Source organism: Paralichthys olivaceus, chromosome 11 (genome assembly GCF_024713975.1).
Source record: "Paralichthys olivaceus isolate ysfri-2021 chromosome 11, ASM2471397v2, whole genome shotgun sequence".
NCBI lineage: Eukaryota > Metazoa > Chordata > Actinopteri > Pleuronectiformes > Paralichthyidae > Paralichthys > Paralichthys olivaceus.
In genome coordinates this window covers 530001-551894 of record NC_091103.1, presented here as the reverse complement: position 1 = coordinate 551894, position 21894 = coordinate 530001, and the positions used below count along the sequence as shown (strand labels likewise).

The following is a 21894-nucleotide window of genomic DNA, read 5'->3' as shown; positions in this document are numbered from 1 at the left end:
TCCTGATCCACTCTGATCCTGATCCACTCTGATCCTGAGGATTAGATCTGTTGAATAGTTTATCATTATTCATATTCATATTAATTCTACATGAGAATGATTCAATGTTTAAAAACTATGATATTTGTTGGTCAATTACTTTTATTTCATAATGATTAGACATAAAAAAAAACAAAGTTCAAAGTTAGAATCTCATTATCAGGATACTAACTTCACAACTGACCCCGCCTACAAGCTGTAACCATGGTAACTCCTCCATTGTGTCGCACACACACACGGGGGGCGACATGTGAACATAAATATTTCTATGTGTGATACATTCAGGTACAAACACAGAACTCAGGATTTCCTGTTGCTGCGGACGTGCTACAGACCTCAAACCAACATGTGACCTAACATAAACAAATGTTACTGCTCGTGTTTCACACCAGAGTTGATCATGTCAATCATGTCTGTGCTGCATTCAAGGCCCTAACAACACTGACGTTAAACAAGCGACAAGAGTCCGACTGGACTGACGACACTCTCTCTTCATCCACCATTCTGTTCTGAAGCTGGTGAAGAAGCTCAGAGACAACGTGTGGACACTGATCCAAGTCCAAACCTGCTCCACTGAGAACCACTCACGTCAGAGCCGACATCTCAGTCCAGCTCTCAGCTGCACGCCGCTTTGTTGAAGAGAAGATGAAAACATTTAAAAAACAGAGTCTCAGGCACAAATCATCGTCATAAACATCCAGACACGAACCAGTCGGTTTTCTTCTTTTCTTCACCGAGCAGGAACAAACAGAAATTCAAACAGAATAGAAATCAATCAATCAGATTTTTTTGTATAACCCATATTCACAAATCACAATTTGACTCAAAGGGTTTAACAAAGTGTGACATCATCTGTTCTTAACTCAACGAGAGTAAAACTACCAAAACAAGAAGAGACACGTGAGGATCTGTCCCCCTACAAATAAATGGGCCAACAATTTCTGCTGGCGTCTCGGCTTCACAGCGCAGCTCGGTCTCTCATGTGTCTCCTTCTTCCCTCTGCAGCTCAGCTGCTGCCTCTTGAATCCAGGGACAGTTAATTGACCAATTAATCTCAGCTGGCCAATCAACTCTCCCTGGTTCACCTGGAGGTTCTCTGAGCCTCAAATCAACCATGACTCATTAACTGGAAATAAAGACGACGACTCGTCTCCACTTCCTCCAGAAATGAAGCCAAAATATCTCAGATACAAACGCTGCCATCTTGTGGTGATGACGTCATTTTTAGTCAGAGTCCACACACGCTCTCAACCAATCCTTAATCAGTGTCAGCTGTCAATCATGACGCCTTCGCCTGTTTTTATATCATCAATAACTAATTAAACCAAACTGATCAGAGACACTTGAACATCAGAGAGATGAGAACGAGCTGAAACGACAGAAACTTCTTTGACAAACTTTTATATAACGTCTACTTTGATTACTTAGTTTGGTCCACGTCCCATCTGCTAACATGGAGGAGGTGGGTTTATGAGCTATACTGCAGCCAGACACTAGGGGGCTATCAAGATATTTTGGCTTCACGTTTGGAAGCTCTCATGACCGTCTGACTTCCTGCTCTCACATTTAGCTCTGAATGGCTGATGAGATTTGTTGTTCGTTAAAAAGTCACTCAAACATAAATAAACATGAATGTTAGATGATTTGAAGTGAACGTGGAGCGAACCACACGACAGACTGAGATTCACACGGTCGTCAGTTATTCACTTTCCTGTGGATCAGAGTTTCAATTCACAGCAGACTCATCATTTAATGTCATGGGCTTTTATTCTGAAAATGTGGTACATGCTTCTCCGTACAGGAAGCAGAGCGGATGACGCAGGGGCTGATGGGAGTGTTAATGCAGCAGAGACGTCCATCATGTTCATCTGCTGCAGCCGCATCACATTAGACTGTACATCAGATCCACAGCAGTGTGTGTGTGTGTGTGTGTGTACATTTAGAAGAGCCTCATTAATCACTGAAAGGTCTGCGCTCTCTCTCTCTCTCTCTCTCTCTGTCTCTCTCTCTCTCTCTCTGTCTCGCTCTCTGTCTCTCCTCTCTCTCCCTCTAACACCGTCTCTTAGCTGTCTCTCGCCCCTTCACACTGTCTCCATAGCGATGCTCTTAGTGGACCACTCCACAGAGGTTACATTACAGGAATTCAGATGACATCATCATCCATAACTGTGTCCATTAGAGGCATGCTAACGATTTAGCATCGATGATCCTGAGTGGTGCGAGGCTGCGTGCTAACGCTGCAGCACTGACACTAAACAAACACTTTCACCGTGAGGCTGCATCAGCACAAACTGAGAGGTGACGTGAAAAGACCGAGACTGAAACTTGTGGAGAACATTAAGCCTGTGTTCATTTGAGTAGTTTGTGATTAAATATAAATGACTGTTCAGTGTGATATGATTTATAATCAGCATATACTCTACGGGCCTCAGTTGTGCTGCTGATTCATTTTTATGTAACTTGTGTAGTTCACTGGTTCCATTAATGAGGCAACACTTTTTCACTTCTGTTCTTGATTTGTTGATTTGAAACTTGTTCGAAGGATGAGAAACAACTCATCATGTTTATGTGAGGATCTTGATCAGGGGTGGTTTTTACATTAAACCTTTTTTACACGATTTAGGTATTTTGATGAATCAAATAATAGTTAGTTCTCCAATGAGTCCAATGTCCTTCCTTGGTATTCCAAGTATTTACCCTACCTCGCTCTAATCCACACTATGGTTTTAATTGTCAGCAGCAACTTCTGGTTCAGTTACTCAAAGACAAAATAGAAAATGGTGTGTCCATCCTTGGAAAATGTTTGAATCACCTTGGACTACTGAAGCACCGCTGGTGAGGACTCAGAGGAGAACAAGTAAAGGCCTTAAATTCCTTGACCACGTGGAAGACAGAGAGTTGATCTAAAGGCCATTCAGACAGTCATCGGAACAGTTTGATCCTTTGCTACACAATGACATTTGTTGCCTCTATAGATTTTGACCATGTGTGCGAGCCTGAGATAAAGCATTTGACTGGGTACGTGAAATTCCACTGTACACATGTTGTCACATGTGTTTGTGGCTTTTTGGTCGGCCACTGATGGAGTGTTCTTTTGGAAGAGTCAGAGAGGACAGCAGCTTCACATGGTTGATCAGTATGACCAGCTGTACTCAAGCTCTCTCAGACCTGAGTGAAAAGAAACCTCGAGAGATCAGCCTGAACCACAAGTGGACCCATAAGAAGTTGCGACAGCATGTAGCACGCAATCCCCAAGAAAAGCTGGAACTGCATATTGCGAAGCGAGTTCCAGATGCTGTGTTCGATCTCACCGAGGTGGAAATCCTTCAACTAGAATGAATCCCAGAGGCCAGGACAACTGCTAAGATCTCACAAGTGATAAACCTGCAGGAGCTGCACTTCTATCACTGTCCAGCCAAGGTTGAGCAGACAGGTGGCAGCAGTGGATCCTCCATGGTGGACTATGATCACAACAAGACTGCTTGATAAACAATATGTCTCCTCAGATACTCGTCCATTACTGACAATAACTCCTCAATTCATTCACCTTCCATCAAGCTGCAAACTGTTTACTCTAACCAGTGCTGGAACTACTCTTCTTTTTCTGACGTCCTCCATCGAACGTTCTGTCCGTCCTGGGAGACGGATCCTCACGTGTCTCTCTGAGGTTTCTACGTTCTTTTCCCCTGTTGAAAGTTTTTTTTTTTGTAGTTTTACTCTTATTGAGTTAAGAACAGATGATGTCACAGCTTGTTAAAGCCTACGGGCTGCACACATTAAATTTGATTGATCTCAGAAACATAACTCATCTGTCCCCACATCTGATCAAGTTGGTGATTCGATACAAAGCTCTTAGTTCATGAAAAGTTTGGAGGAAATGATGAAGCTCAAAAAGTTCATAATGGAGAGCTGGAGCGAATCCCCAAAGCTTTCTACAGTTTGAACAAAGTTCAGGAGCTTGATCTCAAATCCAACAACATCTGTACCGTTCGAAGAGGTCATCAGCAATCAGCCACGTCGAAGGCCTAGAGTCGCTCTATCTCTACCCTCGTCATTATACAACCTCCTGAAGTTGAGGGAGCTTGATGTTAGTGATGACTTCATACTGGAGGCTGGCTCTCTGCAGAACCTCCAACATTTTACCATTCAAAGCTACAGAGTCGAGCTCGTCCCTGTTCAAGTGTAACAAACTGAGGACCTTGTGTATCAGCCACAACTCTCACATCTGGACATGAAGGGAACCTGGATCTTATGTTGGAGCATTTCCTCTTAGTCTCTTAGGTCATGCAGTGAGAAACAGTAGCTCAAGGTGCTTGTGGGTAATACTATGCTTCATGATGTAAAACACATGAACACACCACAGCACATATGAAGTCAGTACCACCGGAGACTACAACAGTAGAAATGATCAGGACTTGAGTCTCGTTCTGCTTCAGTCAGTGTCGTTGTACAACAGAAGTAAAATCACTCAGCTTATACTTGTTAGTTTGCAGTATAACTACAGTGAACCTACAGGAGTGTTGTTTCCTCTTTCTGAAGTTCCATTTGATTAGGTTGTGTGTCACAGCCCCTCCCCCCAGTGTTTTGCCCCTTCCCTTGTCTGTCGTCCCTCCGCAGGTGTGTCCCCTCTCCCTGATGACTCTGTGGAAGCTTGGCCAGGGACGGCTCACCACCTCAGCTGCAGCTCGTCCACCGATCACCTGCAGGATATCTGGTCGTGCTCCCGGTCATCGCCAGGTCGTCCTCGATACCACAGTGGTAGTAACTCGTTGTTGGCTGCTCTAATGTTTACAGTTTATTCTACATCCTGTGTCTTGTGACCTGCGTTTCTAACAGTATTTCAATCCTTCCACTCTGCATCTTCTTGTTGTGAAGGGACGTAACCACACATTTAATGTTGTCACAAAACAGTAACTGAACTAACTTAAGTGCAGCTGCATGAAGCTCAAATTATTCAGTAATTTAAAAGAAGCTTAACATTAACATTAAAACCATTTGAGTGGCAGCTACAATGAGTTGGGTCTTTTTAAGCGGACTGAAACTACAGCAGGGCTGTTACCCAACTCAACCCAAAACTCTAAAGTAGTATTATTACAACCAAGGCATCCCAGTTGGAATACACTTGTTATATGTTTTTATTCTTATACAGTTGAATGGACAAGACATAGGAGTAAACTGGAGTTGTGTTTATTGTGCACATCCATGTTTTACTATGTTTTACTATGTTTGATTCTTGTCCACAACATGTTCTGTGTGTCCTCATTACCTCATTATCTTGTATCTGCCTCTGCAGAGCAGTTTGTAAACCTGGTGATAAAATGTTCTACACAAATGAAAGAACTAATGTGTTTCATCTTACTACTACTACTGAAAGGTAGTGACTGACATTGACAAGAAATACACACCTCCACTGGGATGCTGTGTGTGTGTGTGTGTGTGTGCGTGTGTGTGTCAGGTTTCTGGCAGCAGGTCACTTCAGTCCTGAATCGTGTGGATTTGATCCGAGAATCAATAAAACACAACTAACTGTCTGCTGTAGACAAAACACATGAAAACTGAGCTCACAAACAAACACACACGAGTCAGTGTCAGCTGTCAATCATGAGTCAGTGTCAGCTGTCAATCATGAGTCAGTGTCAGCTGTCAATCATGACGTCCCCGCCTGTTTTTATATCATCAGATAAGTGATTCAAACCGAACTGATCAGTGAGATAAGAACGAGCTGAAATGAGGATCCAGGCACTTTGGCTTCACTGTTGAGGAGCCGTCCTGTCGTCCATCTTTATTTACACTCTGTGAAATAACGTTCAGAGATCTGAGCTGAGTGACATCACAGATTTATGTTCAGAGCTGACTCACTCCGTCTCTTAACACTTGTCTCTTCAGCCGAGACGTTTCACTGACATCAGCACAGCTTCACTCTCAACGTGAGACGGGATCAACTGAGAGAAGCTCCAGAGATTCAGAGAGTCAACCTCCTTTACGCTGCGATGACGATGTCGTCCAAGTGACGATGTGGTAGAGTCCGATATGCAACGCTTTGTATTCGCCGCTGGTGGTCATGTGACTGATAAGAACCAATCAGGAAGAGAACGTGGGCGCCTGCGTCACCGTTTACAAAGGTCTCAGTTTGTGTTCCAGACTAAAAGTCTCTGATATAAAGGCTGTGTTATGTCCTCAAGTGTTTATAAAGTTTTACAAAGTGAAAAAGCCTGAGGTGAAGGGAGCTCCTCCCCTGAAGCTCCTGAAACATGCGCAGACACAAAAGGACGTCACGCGATCCAACAGCAGGAGGACACATGAACGGGACGAGGACAGAACTCACATGTTGCTTTAGATTTGATCACTTTCTAATCATCGTCACACATTTTCATCAGAGTGAAGTTTGGATCTGCAGGTAAAAAATATCTCCTCACATTTCACGTTGTGTGTTTGCAGAATGTTCGGTCTCTGCAGACGTGTGCGTCCTCGTGCGGGAGCTAACGAGGGGCAACGCTTTGCTCAAGGACACAAGTGGACACCAGGATTCAAACCAGAGACTGTGTCAGTGTGATGAACAAACAGGCCCAGAGTCTCCACAGGGAAGAACTACACCTCCCATAATGCATCAGTTCTGCTCAGGACACACCCAGACACAAACAAACACACACACACACCTGTCTGTCTGTCCCTGTCTCACTCTCTGACTCCCTGTCTGTCTCTCTTCTCTTTCTATCAGACCTTATATCTGTCTCTCTGCAACTGAACTGTCTGTCTGTCAGAGCTCCTGTCTGTCCCTCCATCCTGTCTGTCCCTCCATCCTGTCATCCCCCGTGTCCAGGTGTTTTGTCTGTCTCTCACCTGTCAGTCTTCAACATCCTGTCTGTCTCTAGCATCCTGTCTCTCCCTCAGCCACCAGTCTGTCTCTCTGTGTTTTGCTGCATCAGGCTGCTCTCAGCATTTCAGCCTCATGGTGAAACACACACACACACACACACACACACACACACACACACACACACACACACACACACACACACACACACACACACACACTGAGCCCATCCCATAATAACCACACCTCACAGCTCCAGTGCAGCTGCATTCAGGATGTGAGCAGGATACCGCAGTACACTTCTACCCAGCATGCATCACTCCCTCCATCCCTCCGTCCCAGCAGCCTCCACCCACCCCCCCTCAGCGGGGACAGAGACACAACTTTCTCCATACATCCTCCATCAGTCACACTCTTCCCTCCATCTTCCCTCCAACATCCATCCTTCTCTCTATCATCCCTCTCTTTATCATTCCTCTCTCCATCATCCATCCTTCTCTCTATCATCCATCCCTCTATCATCCCTCTATCATCCATCCTCCTCTCTATCATCCTTCCCTCCATCATCCATCCCTCTCTCCATCACCCCTCCCTCCATCCTCCCTCCCCTCCTACCTGCCGGTGCCTTCTCTTTGCCCTCCATCTCCCGGTGTTCGGTGAGGTGGTCTTCTTCCCTCCTCCCGATCACAAATCCACTTGCGTGCTTCCCTTCCTTCCCTCCTTCCTTCTCTCCTTCCTTCTCTCCTCCTTTCCTTCTTGAATCAGCGCTGAGGAAGCGTCGAGTCGGAGGAAGATCAGTGATCAGCCGATAGATCGATACCGGCGGGAGAGAGGGGGATGAAGGAGGGATGAAGGAGGGATGAAGGAGGGAGGCAGCGGGACAGAAGCAAGCTGCGATGTTTCCTCTGAGATCCCGCTCTTTCTCTTCTTCCTCACTTTCCTTCTTCTTCTTCTTCTTCTTCTTCTCAGCTGTGTTTTTCTCCTGCGTACGTTGAGGCTCGTGCGTTCACCTGTGCTGTGTCCGCGCGCCGCTGCTCTCTCTCTCTCTCTCTCTCCCTCCCTCCCTCCCTCTCTCTCTCCCTCTCTCTCTCTCTCTCTCCCTCCCTCCCTCCCTCTCTCTCTCCCTCTCTCTCTCTCTCCCTCCCTCCCTCCCTCTCTCTCTCTCCCTCTCTCTCTCTTGACTCGTGCCTTGTGATGCATCCAGGACAGCACAGTGACGTCACAGTATTTAAGCCTAGATGACCACAGCGGTGAACACTGCGCTCTACAGCCACCAGGGGGTGATCTCGAGGTTTAGACTGGACCTTTGGGACGGGTCGTGTGGTCGACTGTACGAGTTTACATCATTCAAATAAAGATGGATGACATGACAGCTCCAAAAAGTGAAGCCCAACCATCTGGATCGCCCCCTGGTGGCTGGCTGTTGTTTAGGTCATAAACTCCCTCTTCCATGTTGGTAGATGGGACATGGACCTGCTGCAAACTCGGCTGCAAATTACATCACGTGTAAGATGACCACACCTCCATTTTGTGGTGATGTCATCATTGGCCATGATCGTGGAGTGGAGCCGTGGTATCAAGGTCCCGCCCTTACACGCTATCAACCAATCCTGAGTCAGTGTCAGCTGTCAATCATGACGTCTCTGATTTTCTATCAATAACTAATTAAACAAACTGATCAGAAACATGAACATGAACAAAACATCTTTACATTTATTTAACGTCTACTTTAGTTTGGTTCATGTCCCGTCTGCTAACATGGAGGAGGGTCATCAGTGGACACTGTCCCAACAGGTGAACAGTCCCTGTGTGTGTGTGTGTGTGTGTGTGTGTGTGTGTGTGTGTGTGTGTGTGTGTGCGATCGCAGCATGTTGTTACTGAGCACGACCACAACAGAGAGCAGGGGGACGGCAGACGCTGAGACGACAGGAAGCTGAGAGGAGAGCAGGGGAGACAAGGAGGGATGGGGAGGAGACAAGGAGGGATGGGGAGGAGACAAGGAGGGATGGGGAGGAGACAAGGAGGGATGGGGGAAGACACACTGAGAGAAAGGAAGGAGACAAAAAGATAAGTGGAGGGGACAAGGGGACACATGAGCAGATTCTGACAGGTGAAGCATACTCGTCACCAGAGACAGAGACAGACCAGCTGGACTCAGAGGCCGATGGAGTTTAACTTATTTTATCAAGTGCTATTTACAACAGTGGTTCCACGATACAGGAGATAAATTCAGTGTTTCTACAAACAGAAGCCGTTCAGATTGTAGCTCCCGCCGTCGTAACCACAGCAACCAGCCGCTGCACAAACTGGGCCACATTCTTTACATCGTACACACGTGTTTTCTCACTGGTGCCCCCTTGTGACAGTGAAAGGTACTTAAATAAAAAGGAATGTCAAGTTTCAGCTCGTCCTCAGTGAGTTCTCGTTTAAATGGACCTTCTCTAACTGTTCACGTTTAATCTGACAAGCTGCCAGAACATGACTCGTTTCTAATTGTGTGTGTAAGTTATTGTCCTGTGGGAACAACTTCTGTCTATTGAGCACAGATAGTAAAATCGCGTGTACTCTCAATTCTTTTGATAATAACGTGTTCACCAGGATGTACACAAACATTCAGATTTACTGAAACTCACGTGCTCTGTAATGCTGCGATATAAGGCACACTTTAAATTCCAACTCGTAAAGTGGGATCTTCCGAGTGCAATATTTCCGTCATATTTCTTTATAGAGTTTAGCGGAGAGAAGATTTTAATCGACTCACTGAGACTCACTGGTCGTAAGGGGACCTTCACAGACGGGGGGGGGGCGTCCACATCAACTTTTCATAAAGAAATCCATCATCAGAACAAAGCAGAGCAGCGAGACACAAAGAAAGAGTCACAGTTGAAAGGTTCTGAACAAAGGGGGGAGTAAGGTCAAAGGTCATGACGCTCAGGAGAAGATCACGTTTCCACTGAGCAGGAGACTGTGGCACTTTGATGGTGTGAGAAACCTCTGAGTGTGTCGGTCTGTGGTGAGTTCAATGACCTGGTAGATTGTTAAAACTAGTATTACTTTCTTTTGTGTCTTTTTTTGCTACGTGTGTGTGTGTGTGTGTGTGTGTGTGTGCGTACTTGTTGTGTATGTTTTTTCACTAATTGCACTTGAGGATGAGGAGATGAGATCACATTGCCGGTCTGACGTCTGCAGGTTTTTTGGCATCTTTTCTGGAAATGTTTGAAAACACAAAAAGTGGGACGGACTCATCTTCAACACAACAAGCTCAGGAACTAGAACTCCCATGATGCTTAGGTTACTTCTAAGTATTTTATATTACTTGTAATTTCAAACTAAAACAACCTCCTCCCAGATGATTCTCAGAACTAATCTCAGTTGTCACTTAGGGCCACTAAAATGAATGTTTGTGCACAAGAGCATGCGTCTATTTCCCAAGTATCATGTTGCAGCTTTTTAGAAGGAAAACGTTTGAGTCTGGTCCTTGTCTTCAAAGCTTCTGGAGCCAAATCAACCAACGTGTCTCAGACAACGCACGTGTGCTAAATCTAGAACTGGTTTAATGTGTGTGACCCCGGCTACAGTTGTAACCGCTGACATCAGCGACCGTGGGAGGAGCTACTCGAGAAACTTGCCACCATTTTGAAGAACATGGTGGGACGTCCCACCCTGACGTTTGAACATGGAGCCATCGTCTCCTGAGCTGGTTGAATAAAGTTGAATCCTCATAAAAAGCAGCTGAAGCAGGAAAAACTAATTGTACAGAAACAGTGAAGCATTTCGAAACATGCGATCACGTCCGATGGAAACAAACAAAGTGAGCGGAGTAAGAGGTCAGTGATTTCACATACAAAGATATTCAGTGACACGCCGCTGAACGATGGTCGTGATGCAGCAGATTAACCTGAGAGTTCAACAGGAAGTACACAGTGACTCTTTCCAACATGACGTCCTGACATCACACAAACTGGTTCAAACCAGCAGCTGTCACCAGTGTGTGTGTGTGTGTGTGTCAACCCACTGGGACGTCGCCCGCCGGTTTGTGAGCTGCTGCTCTGAAGCCTCAGTTCGACATTTAGTCCAGCGCCATCTTGGTTTTTACCAGAAGTAACCATGTTTGGAGGAGTGGGGGTGGGGCCTCACTGAACAGTACCAGCTGAAAAAGGTTCGTTTGAGAACTGCAACTGAAGAAAACACACAAACACACAAATACTGTTGTACTTTCAGTCTCTCTGTTGAACTGTGTGTTTGCAGCTCGTGTTGTGTTTTATCACGTTCCGTTAACTTCCATCGTTTAAATCCTCTACAGATTAATTTCTGTTTTGAGTCATGACACTCGACTGACTCCAGGGGGAGGAATCTGCACATCGGAGCCCACATCACCCTGAAGACGTATTAATGTAATATCACTGTGTACTCGCTGCTGTTCCTCCAGTTAATTAACACGTTAATAAACACGTTAAACGGAGTGTCAGTGGTGTAAAGTGTCACCTGACTAATGATATGAAACATCATCCTAGAATCAGGATGAACACAACGTCCACCATCGAGAGGAAAAGTGTTTTTTATACATTCTGTGCAAAGTTAAATAAAGAGTAGTCCACACATCATCATCATCTTCATCATCGTCTTCATCATCTGTCGACATGAGTTCAGTCAGTTCTCTTCTATTTACAGTTAGTTACGTTAGTACCATCATCCCGAGGCGGGACTAAGACATTCGTCAGAGGGAGAAAATCCACCTTCAAACAAAACTCATCGTTAGCACTGATTCTGAGACGGTACCCGTAATGTTGTTATAATACCTTTTTACAAAATATTGAAATATTCATCTTTTGCGTTTCTTGCATCAGTTCAACCTCTCGAAAGAATAAAGGTTTGAAGAGAGATTTAGTTAATTCAGTGGTTATGACTGGGCGGTGGTTACTTCCTGTTTAAGGTGGATGTTGGTTTGTGTGGTTTGATTATTTCACCTGACTCTCTGTGCTGTTTTCAGGAGGAGGTGGTTCCGTCTCGTCTCCGGAATCCCTGATAAATACATTGAACTAACGCAGCATAGGAAGAAGAATTCCATCTGAAGGTTGATTTTCACCTCGTCCATCAGTTTCAAAACAACCTGCTGCTATTCTATTTAAAGGCATCCAGCAGGTTCAGAAAACACAGGGCACACAGTGAACGAGGAGGGACCAGGGAGAGGGAATAGAAAAATAAGAGTTAAAAACTGTGGCAGACACAACGAGACGATCACCTCACTTCACTCTGTGGCAGAGAAACATAAACAAATGTAGAAAATAAAGTTTCAGAGGAGGTGGGGCACCAGGCGATCAGAGAGAAGGCAGAGAAAGAGGAGGAGGTGTAAGAGGAAGAGGACGAAGAGGAGGAGCAGGCCCGGGAGAGCATTCCTCAGAAGAATTTGTCATCGATGCGGAAGTGCGGCCGTGTGACATCATCTGGGTTGATGAAGACCGAGATGGATTTCCCAGGATTCTCTGTGACCAGCTGCTGAAGCTTCTTGGCCAGGCGGTCGTCGGGTTGGTTCTCCCCGCCCGCGTCGGACTGCGGCGACGGCAGGTTGTTGGAGCTGCCCCGCCACTGCAGTTCCACCGTCAACCTGTTGGCGGCCTTGGCGTGTTCAATGGTGGTGCGGAGGTGCTCGGCCGGGTCGGAGCGCACAGAGGAGAGTTTGCGGGCATGAAGCATGGCCGTCTCATCCGACAGATGCTCCAGCATGTTGCACTGAGGGATGAAGTAATTGGGACACATCTTGTTGACGAGGCAGTGCTGCAGGTCGTCAATCAGGCCGAGCAGGAAGTGGGCGGAGAAGTCGTCCTGTGCCAGGTAGTTGGCAGGAAGACGGTCGCAGGCCCACAGCATGATGCTGCGGAGGTGGTAGGGGCTGATGGCTTTGGGGCGAGACAGCAGCTTGATGATGATGGCTTTACAGGCCTGGTACGCCTGCATCAGGCTGGACGAGATGCACTTCTTCAGCTGCACCTCGCTGCGGGCGAACGACAAGCGCCACTCGTTCTCTTTGCGGCCTTTGTAGGAGCAGGCGGGGACGAGGTAGAAGCCGCTGATCACCTCCTCCTCCGTGATCTTCCCATCCCAGAAGTGGTTCTCCATCAGCCAGCTCTGAGCTACAGCCGGCCAGCCTTTGAACGACACCACCGGGACGATGTCATACAGCATCCGGCTGCTCCCAACGCCCAGGATGACAGAGATGATGGTGCCGTACCTCTCCACCTTCTCCACTCGTGGCATCCCTCTCTGCGGCTTCTTCTGCACCTCCAGCAACACCAGGGAGATGGACTGGTAGAACCAGTCTGCAACCAGAGTCGGAGAAAAGAAGTAGTTGGTGGTCCCGTTGATGTGGTCGACGATGGTGCAGCAGTCCTTCCACTTGTTAATGGTTCCTTCATCGAAGAGGCGGAGGCTGAGCCAGGAGTGACCAAGGGCCGAGTGCCTCATGTCCAGGGTCACCGGCTGGTTGCGGTCGTGGAGTTTGAGGGCAGGGACCAGCAGAGTGAAGTCCATATCATAGTCTGTGCCACGGGCGTAGACGCTAAGCTCGTCCAGGTCCATGTCCACCACACCCTCCCGAACGCCTCCCGACAGGAGGAGATACTCGTTGGCCACCGGGAGCTTCTGGTCCAACTTCTGGACCATTCCTGAGACAGAGGACAGGGACGGATAAAGAATCGTGTTAAGTACAAACAGGTGGACTTCCTGCTGGAAAGCATCTGGGCCTGGTCCCAAACACCAGAGCAGGCAGGTGTTTGGACCGGATCAGTGTGTCCTGTTGGGCTCTGGTGGGCACACACAGTGTGTTTGGTCTGGAGGACCCAGACACATCCTGGTTCTTGATCTTTGTGTTTGAGTGTGAACTGACTTTCCACAGCTCAACGATCCATCGTTAATAAAATTACCAATGAAACAGTGAGTTCAGCTGCAGGTTAGACCTGTTCAACAACAAACCTCAAATGTCCTCAAATGTCCTCAAATGTCCTCAAATGTCCTCCCTCCTGGAAACATTGATTTCACTGGTAAAGAAAATCTGCCTGCAGAGGGTTGGGATGTGTGAGTACAGCGAACAAAGTACTGCAACTCAGTCCTTCATGTCCCTCGGATCAATACAGCATATATCTATCTGTCTGTCTGTCTGTCTGTCTGTCTGTCTGTCTCTCTCTCTGTCAGTCTGTCTCTCTGTCTGTCTCTGTCTCTCTGTCTGTCTGTCTGTCTCTGGCTGACTGTCTGTCTGTCTCTGTCTGACTGTCTGTCTGTCTGTCTCTCTGTCTGTCTCTGTCTCTCTCTCTGTCTGTCTGTCTGTCTGTCTCTCTCTCTCTGTCTGTCTTTCTGTCTGTCTGTCTGACTGTCTCTCTGTCTGTCTCTGGCTGACTGTCTGTCTGTCTGTCTCTCTCTCTCTCTCTCTCTCTCTCTCTCTCTCTCTCTGTCTGTCTTTCTGTCCGTCTCTGTTACCTCAGTCAGTTCTTTGTGAGGTTCATCATAATGTGGATCTTTTATCAGTGAATATTATTAATTTTAAACTTTGGTGGGTTTGGAGGACGTTAGTTTTGGCCCCATCTCTGGTCCCTAGACCACTAGAGATGGTCCCCAGACCACTAGAGATGGTCCCTAGACCACTAGAGATGGTCCCCAGACCACTAGAGATGGTCCCTAGACCACTAGAGATGGTCCCCAGACCACTAGAGATGGTCCCTAGACAACTAGAGATGGTCCCCAGACCACTAGAGATGGTCCCTAGACCACTAGAGATGGTCCATAGACCACTAGATATGGTCCCTAGACCACTAGAGATGGTCCACAGACCACTAGAGACGGTCCCCAGACCATTAGATATGGTCCATAGACCACTAGAGATGGTCCCTAGACCACTAGAAATGGTCCCTAGACCACTAGAGATGGTCCATAGACCACTAGATATGGTCCCTAGACCACTAGAGATGGTCCACAGACCACTAGAGATGGTCCCTAGACCATTAGATATGGTCCATAGACCACTAGAGATGGTCCCTAGAACACTAGAGATGGTCCCTAGACCACTAGAGATGGTCCCCAGACCATTAGATATGGTCCATAGACCACTAGAGATGGTCCCTAGAACACTAGAGATGGTCCCCAGACCACTAGAGATGGTCCCTAGACCACTAGAGATGGTCCCCAGACCACTAGAGATGGTCCCTAGACCACTAGAGATGGTCCCCAGACCACTAGAGATGGTCCCTAGACCACTAGAGATGGTCCCTAGACCACTAGATATGGTCCCTAGACCACTAGAGATGGTCCACAGACCACTAGAGATGGTCCCCAGACCATTAGATATGGTCCATAGACCACTAGAGATGGTCCCTAGACCACTAGAAATGGTCCCTAGACCACTAGAGATGGTCCCTAGACCACTAGAAATGGTCCCCAGACCACTAGATATGGTCCATAGACCACTAGAGATGGTCCCTAGACCACTAGAGATGGTTCCTAGAACACTAGAGATGGTCCCTAGACCACTAGAGATGGTCCCCAGACCACTAGAGATGGTCCCTAGACCATTAGAGATGGTTCCTAGAACACTAGAGATGGTTCCTAGACCACTAGAAATGGTCCCCAGACCACTAGAGATGGTCCCTAGACAACTAGAGATGGTTCCTAGAACACTAGAGATGGTTCCTAGAACACTAGAGATGGTCCCTAGACCACTAGAGATGGTTCCTAGAACACTAGAGATGGTCCCTACACCACTAGAGATGGTTCCTAGACCACTAGAGATGGTCCCTAGACCACTAGAAATGGTCCCTAGACCACTAGAGATGGTTCCTAGACCACTAGAGATGGTCCCTACACCACTAGAGATGGTTCCTAGACCACTAGAGATGGTCCCTAGACCACTAGAGATGGTTCCTAGAACACTAGAGATGGTCCCTAGACCACTAGAGATGGTCCCTACACCACTAGAGATGGTTCCTAGAACACTAGAGATGGTCCCTAGACCACTAGAAATGGTTCCTAGAACACTAGAGATGGTTCCTAGACCACTTGTTCCCAATCACACGTCGCTGCTCTCAAACCAACATTAGGAGCTGAAGGAGAAACCTTGCAGGAGTCACTGAACTGATTCACATTGATGCTGCCAGGAGGTCTGCATCAGTCCACAGTGTGTGTGTGTGTGTGTGTGTGTGTGTGTGTGTGTGTGTGTGTGTGCACTGACCCAGCATGGAGAAGATGAAGTCTTTGGCCGTGTGGATCTCCAGCGCTCTCTGGTCGTCGTACTCCCGCTGGTCGTGTTTGCTGAACTCCTGGATGAGTCGGTTCAGATCCTCCATCCGAGCCGCAGACCTGAAGTCGAGCTCGGGCCCGAGGCCTCCGTGCGGCAGCCTCCCGGCGGCCATGGTGGGGCTGTTCCCGAGGCTTCCTGCCGAGCCGGACCGAGCGGAGAGAGCAGGGGCCGCCATCTTCCCTCCGAGATCAGGTTCACTGCTGCTGCTGGAGGAGCCGAGCCGAGCGGAGCCGAGCCGAGCCGAGCGGAGCCGAGCCGAGCACAACCACCGGAAACAACAGTTCGGCTTCTCAACGCCTTCAAAATAAAGTGCTACCCCTGCTCCGTAAAACACTGATTACTAAACTGTATTAATAAACTGGGTTATTGTAGGAGTTCGTGTGAGACCTATTTATAAAATCAATTCATTTAAGACGGAACGACGACGACACAAAGTATTTTCATATCAATTATCGTTTTAATTATATGACTCACTTTTTGATTTTTCATCTATCTTTTATATTTGAATAAACATATTTAAAATGGTATATTGCAGTTTGGTGTATTTTACTTTTAATAAATCGTGGAAGGAGGTTGTTGAGTTTTATGGATCTTTTATTTTGTCATTCCGTGCAGTGTTGCCGTCTGACCTCCAGGTGTCGCCAGACCCCGGAGCTCCGTGCCGCACCCGGAAGTGAACGATCCCTCCGAGGTCACCGGCTCCAACATGGCGTGGAGGAGCTGCTCCGTCCTGCTCAGGCTGAGCGGAGAGGCCGCTCTGCGGAGCTCGACGAGGGGCGGCAGGTCAGTGAGCACAGCCGGGGAGAGGCAGCGTGTCCCGGCTGACTGACAGCCAGAGCCCCGCTGCCCGGAGCTAGCTCCGTTAGCTTCAGGGACACTTTGTTTATGGGTTAACTAGCTGGCTAACGTTAGCTGGGCAGCTAACCCAGCTAACTGCGGTTTGTTTGGTTTGAACATTTCCGTGTTTATTAATGAACAATGTTCGGATTCAGCTCGTTTCATTAAATAAAAACCTGATTTCTAACCAGTTCAGAGACAAACATGAAGAAACGTCAGTTGTGGATTATTGATGCTTCAGCTGATTGAACCTGCAGCTTCAATCAGATCAATGTTCATTAACGAGTCCTGATGATGAAACTGACTCGTGATCTGTTCGTCCAGCTGATCAGCGTCACGTCGTCATCCTTCTTATTAAAGGTTCATGTATTTGAACTTTATTCATTTCAATCCACACATTCGTTCACACGTCCTCTGCGTCACCACGGTTGTTGATCAGTAGTTCCACTAGAGGGCAGCGCAGAGAGTTTGTGACATTAGACGCGGAGACGATGTATTTATTGAGAAAGACGTAGAAGTGTCCACATTGTCTCCTGTCAAAAGGCTCCAACATGATTTAAATGCCCCCCCATGACTTCCCAGCAGGTGGCCTCACAGCTTCCAGCAGAGGTGTGGCTTCAGAAAAGTCGGCAGGAAACCGGAATCCAAGAAGGTGGAGGAGGAGCCAGGACCCCCACACACAGAGTCTGAGGCTGCGATCCCTCGCAGGACGCCGACCCCCCACCTGGAACAGCAGGCCCCGCCCACCTCCCCCCGTGCCTTCAGTCGCCTCATCAGACCGCTGGTCTTCACTGTGGGGGTAGGTGATGCTCAGCGGGAGGAGCTGGAGGTGGTGAGGTCACGGCCGGGTATTAACTCCATGTCAGTTTACAGGCTGCTCTTTTGGCTCGGCGGCGATCTGGCAGTACGAGTCCGTCAAGTTTAGAGTCCAGAGCTTCTTTGATGAGATCAGAGCTGATTGGCTGGAGAAGATGAAGCCCCAGAAGAGAGGAGACGTCCGCAAAGAGGTGAGACAGAAGAGTTCCGTCTGCGGCGTAGATTCAGTCTCACCTCTTACCTGAGCCCTGGATGTTTGTGTTTCAGATCAACCAATGGTGGAACAGTTTGAGTGAAGGTCAGAGGACGGTCACAGGTGAGACGTCTGTGTTTGATTGACAGCAGATAGAACACACACACACACACACACTGAACAAATCGTTTAAATTGGTCCCCACATGTAGCCTATGACAGAGACACAGTCTGTAGCCTCGTCCCTCGCACAGATCGGAAGTGAACTGAAACATCTTCACTGAAACATTCGTGTACGTGTGACGGGGCTGAACTCGCCAGCCATCGTCTGAACCACGACTTCAAAAACGTTTTCATGGTCTACGACCGTTTCTTAAGACACCATGTAAGACACGTGTCCAAGGTCTTAAAGGGTTAATGGAGTTTAAAGTTCTCTGTCGACCTGAACTGTTAAAGACAGGTTTGTTTTTCTTCCCAGGGATCATTGCTGCTAACGCCATCGTGTTCTGCTGCTGGCGAGTCCCGTCCCTGCAGCGCTTCATGATCCAGTACTTCACCTCCAACCCCGCCTCCAGTGAGTCTCTGCTCACACACGATAAACATCAGGCGCTGTGCTCTCTCCGTCACACTCTGACCAGATGACGTGGGAGTGGTGGAGCTGAGATTGTTGACGTGTTGTTTGTCGTCCTCCTGCAGAGACGCTGTGCTCTCCGATGCTTCTCTCCACATTCAGCCACTTCTCTTTCTTCCACATGGCTGCAAACATGTACGTCCTCTGGAGCTTCTCCACCAGTGCTGTGTCCATGCTCGGCAGGGAGCAGTTCCTCGCGGTCTACCTGTCTGCAGGTGCTGCTCTCGACAACTCAGCGCGACAACGAGACTGTGAAAGTCTGTGAAAACGCTCGGGCACTGAACTCTCTTTCTGTCTGTGCAGGTGTCTTTTCTACATTTTTCAGTTACGCTGGTAAGATTGTCACCGGGAGGTTCGGCCCGTCTCTGGGAGCGGTAAGATAAATAACTTAAGACGCTGCCGTAGACATGTTCCTCCAGTATCTACGTTGGTATTTTTACTTCCTGTGATGTCATTTGCTGGAGAACCTTCAAATACGTCCGTCTGTCTGAAATCATGGAAACAGGTTGGGTCTCTGGTGATCGCTGCTTCCTGAGCAGGAAGTTCAAGTCATGTGATTGTTTGTGTTTTCAGTCTGGAGCCATCATGACCGTCCTGGCGGCCGTTTGCACCAAAATGCCAGAAGCTAAACTCGCCATCATCTTCCTTCCCATGTTCACATTCACAGCCGCTAACGTAAGCCCCGCCCGCCTCGCCCCAAGTCGTGTGCTCTTTATCATCTTTTCACCGCTGACCACTCCTCTTTCCCCACAGGCTCTGAAGGCCATCGTTGCCATGGATACGGCGGGTCTGGTGCTCGGGTGGAGGTTTTTCGACCACGCTGCTCATTTAGGAGGAGCCATATTTGGGATGTGAGTTCTGTCAGTTCCCATCATGCTCAGCTAAAATAAACAGGTTGATCTGATCACGCCTCAGATGTTTTTATTATTGAAGCCTGTGATTGGTGGATGATCTGTTTTAGTTTCATTCATTAATTGATGGATTTTCTGTTTCCTCCCTGTGCAGCTGGTACATCCTGTCTGGTCATGAATTGATCTGGAAGAATCGAGAACCTTTCGTCAAACTTTGGCACGACCTGAGAACTGGAGGAAGAGGAGGAGACGGAGGAGGCTCCGTGTGAGACGACGAGGACAGAATATAAATGTAAAGTTGTATAAAATGTACAGACGTGCGAAGAAGAACTGCTTCCTGCTCCGACCAGCTGCCAAGGACCTGTGGTGATGTCACGCAAACCAAATCTGGATTTAAAATAACGACCTGCGTCCATATTTGTATTTGTATGAAACATGGATTCAGATGTTAGTCGATTTGTTTTCTTGTAGAGAAACGAACTTTATTTAGTCTCCGCTAAGACAGATGATGAACTGAAAGAGAAAGATCCCGTTTCACCAGCGCTCGTCTCTCGATCTTCTCACTGGAATCAGTCGTTGAACCAGTTCATGTTTCGAAGTTGTCGATCGATCGGTGAGTTCAGGTTTCGATGTTTTGTGTTCACATATGTAAAAACATCATTTGAATAAAACAGTGGAGCTGTCGTCTGTCGACTTCACAGACGATTCAGATCAGAGACCGAGGATGTCGTCACTTCTCTTCCAACAGACATTTCCTCTGACTTTTATGCCTGGCGACACCTAGTGGCCGGAGGTATTATGTTTTTGAGTCCAGTCGTCCGTATCGTTGTGGACACGACGACAAATGTGGTCAAATGGTCAATGACACTCAAAGAGGAACTGAGTAGATTCTGGAGGTCAAAGGTGACAGTGACCTCGTGTCAAGTGTTTACAGACTGAGATTAATAATTAATTAAATTAATTAAACTGAGCTCTGTCCTTCAAAGGAGGAAAGCTCCAAGAAATAAACTAAATAGAGATTTGAGTCACGTGCTGTCGGTTTCATCGCTCAGACAAACGTGAGAAACAAAGTTTTCAGAGTTGTGATGAAATGTGATAAAAAGCTTTGACTGATTTTCTGTCTCTGAAGTTTGAGGTTTCAGTTTGATGCGGACGTTTCTCTGACCTGCAAACAAACAGAAACACTCGGAGGTCTGAAGTCCACACACTGACACACAACTGATGTGTGTGACTCCCACTGGACCAGGTGATGTCACTGATTCACTATTTAATACACACAACTTTAGGTTTATGAAAAAAACAATTAGACAACGTGACATTGAATAAATTATTAGTAAGTTTGATGCCAAAGTGTAAAAATCTGTAACTTCATACAAACCTGGAAATAATCTGAGAGGAAACATTTCAAATAATGACAATTTTAAATCAATCTTGATCATTGATCAACTTCTGATGAGGTTAAATGTCCTTTTTTCTCGTACGGTCACTGAACCAGACGAGTTAGAGTAAAATCCTTATGTTGGTGCCCTCCGGTGGACAGACAGATCTCTGCAGTTCACTGTGATTGATCAACAGACATGATCCATCACTGAAGTTGATCATCAACAAGATACTTATGATTTACATCTTGAACATTTTCATTGACTTAATTAGCAACAATAAGTTTTTCAGATTTTGTTCCGGAGATAAAAATTCTCCAAACATTAACATGTGCACTGTTTTTGTTCTTCATGTGAATAAAAGTCATGTTTATAGAAAAGTTGGAGGCTGAACGTTGCTCATGAAAAACAGTGAAACTGTGTCGACACTGATGTGTGCTCAGAGGAGGTTCGGCCTTTTTCCCAGAGTTCATCGACCCTGAGCCGAGCGCAGAGGAGCAGAGATCAGAGCAGGTTCTCACACAGAGGATTCATCACCGACCAACAACGAGAAGAACCAGCAGAAACATTCTGAGCCTGAGACGCCTGATCTGAGGTAAGACGTGACGTGTCCCAGCTGAACTCTGCCAGACGACCACGGAATCAGTTTGATTCTGAAACATTTGAATTTCCATCCTTCAACCTGCAACGATGCAGAAGTTATGAAATGTTTCAGGTTTTATTTTAAACGATTCTGTCGGCGCTGAAACAGGAAATGGTTTTAAATTGAGCGTCAGTGCTGGAGGTCAGTAAAGATTGAATGAACCTGATTGAACTCAAACTCTGAAGCTTCACACTCTTGAGTCCCCAACTGCTGTTTGTTTGTTTGATTCAAAACCAGAGATCTGCTGTCCTAAATGATTACTCTGTATATTACAGAAACATTATTTTATATCTATATCTATATATATCTGTATGTATATGTATATATATATACAGTGTGTGTGTGTGTGTGTGTTGATCTGCTCGTTCCTTCATTAACATTAAGATGTTTTTTGAAACTTACATTTTAA

At 46.9% G+C, this 21894-nt stretch overlaps 4 protein-coding genes and 1 pseudogene across 5 annotated transcripts in view; 3 read left to right on the top strand and 2 right to left on the bottom strand.

Moving 5' to 3' along the window:
- LOC109648063 (fibroblast growth factor 12-like) overlaps positions 1-7924 on the bottom strand; it is a 30831-nt gene extending 22907 nt beyond the window's left edge. The window contains exon 1 of the mRNA XM_069534842.1: positions 7469-7924. Coding sequence (XP_069390943.1) covers positions 7469-7496 — 28 coding nt within the window. The 5' untranslated portion in view covers positions 7497-7924. The remainder of the gene's footprint in view (positions 1-7468) is intronic.
- LOC109644491 (volume-regulated anion channel subunit LRRC8D-like) lies at positions 1816-6790 on the top strand (annotated as a pseudogene).
- A 1094-nt stretch (positions 7925-9018) lies between the features above and the next one.
- Positions 9019-16423, bottom strand: LOC109647524 (nucleotidyltransferase MB21D2). Its single transcript, XM_069533790.1, has 2 exons — positions 16068-16423; positions 9019-13515 (listed from the first exon to the last, which is right to left on the bottom strand). The coding sequence occupies exons 1-2, from the start codon at positions 16309-16311 to the stop codon at positions 12251-12253; spliced, it is 1509 nt and encodes a 502-aa protein (XP_069389891.1). The 5' UTR covers positions 16312-16423; the 3' UTR covers positions 9019-12250.
- A 335-nt stretch (positions 16424-16758) lies between these two features.
- On the top strand, positions 16759-20179 carry parlb (presenilin associated, rhomboid-like b). Of its 2 annotated transcripts, none has more exons than XM_069533791.1 (10): positions 16759-16919; positions 17556-17772; positions 17840-17980; positions 18057-18105; positions 18460-18555; positions 18678-18827; positions 18916-18986; positions 19186-19287; positions 19366-19463; positions 19618-20179. In XM_069533791.1, exons 1-10 carry the CDS (start codon positions 16843-16845, stop codon positions 19730-19732), a joined length of 1116 nt encoding a protein of 371 aa, XP_069389892.1. In that variant the 5' UTR covers positions 16759-16842; the 3' UTR covers positions 19733-20179. The 2 variants fall into 2 exon arrangements, with proteins under 2 accessions (XP_069389892.1, XP_069389893.1); XM_069533792.1 differs by having other exon boundaries at positions 16762-16919; positions 17559-17772.
- A 396-nt stretch (positions 20180-20575) lies between these two features.
- The window catches only part of LOC109623652 (claudin-1-like), a 3415-nt gene continuing 2096 nt past the window's right edge, over positions 20576-21894 (top strand). The window contains exons 1-2 of the mRNA XM_069533793.1: positions 20576-20709; positions 21207-21437. The gene's annotated coding sequence lies outside the window, so the exon portion shown is untranslated. The remainder of the gene's footprint in view (positions 20710-21206; positions 21438-21894) is intronic.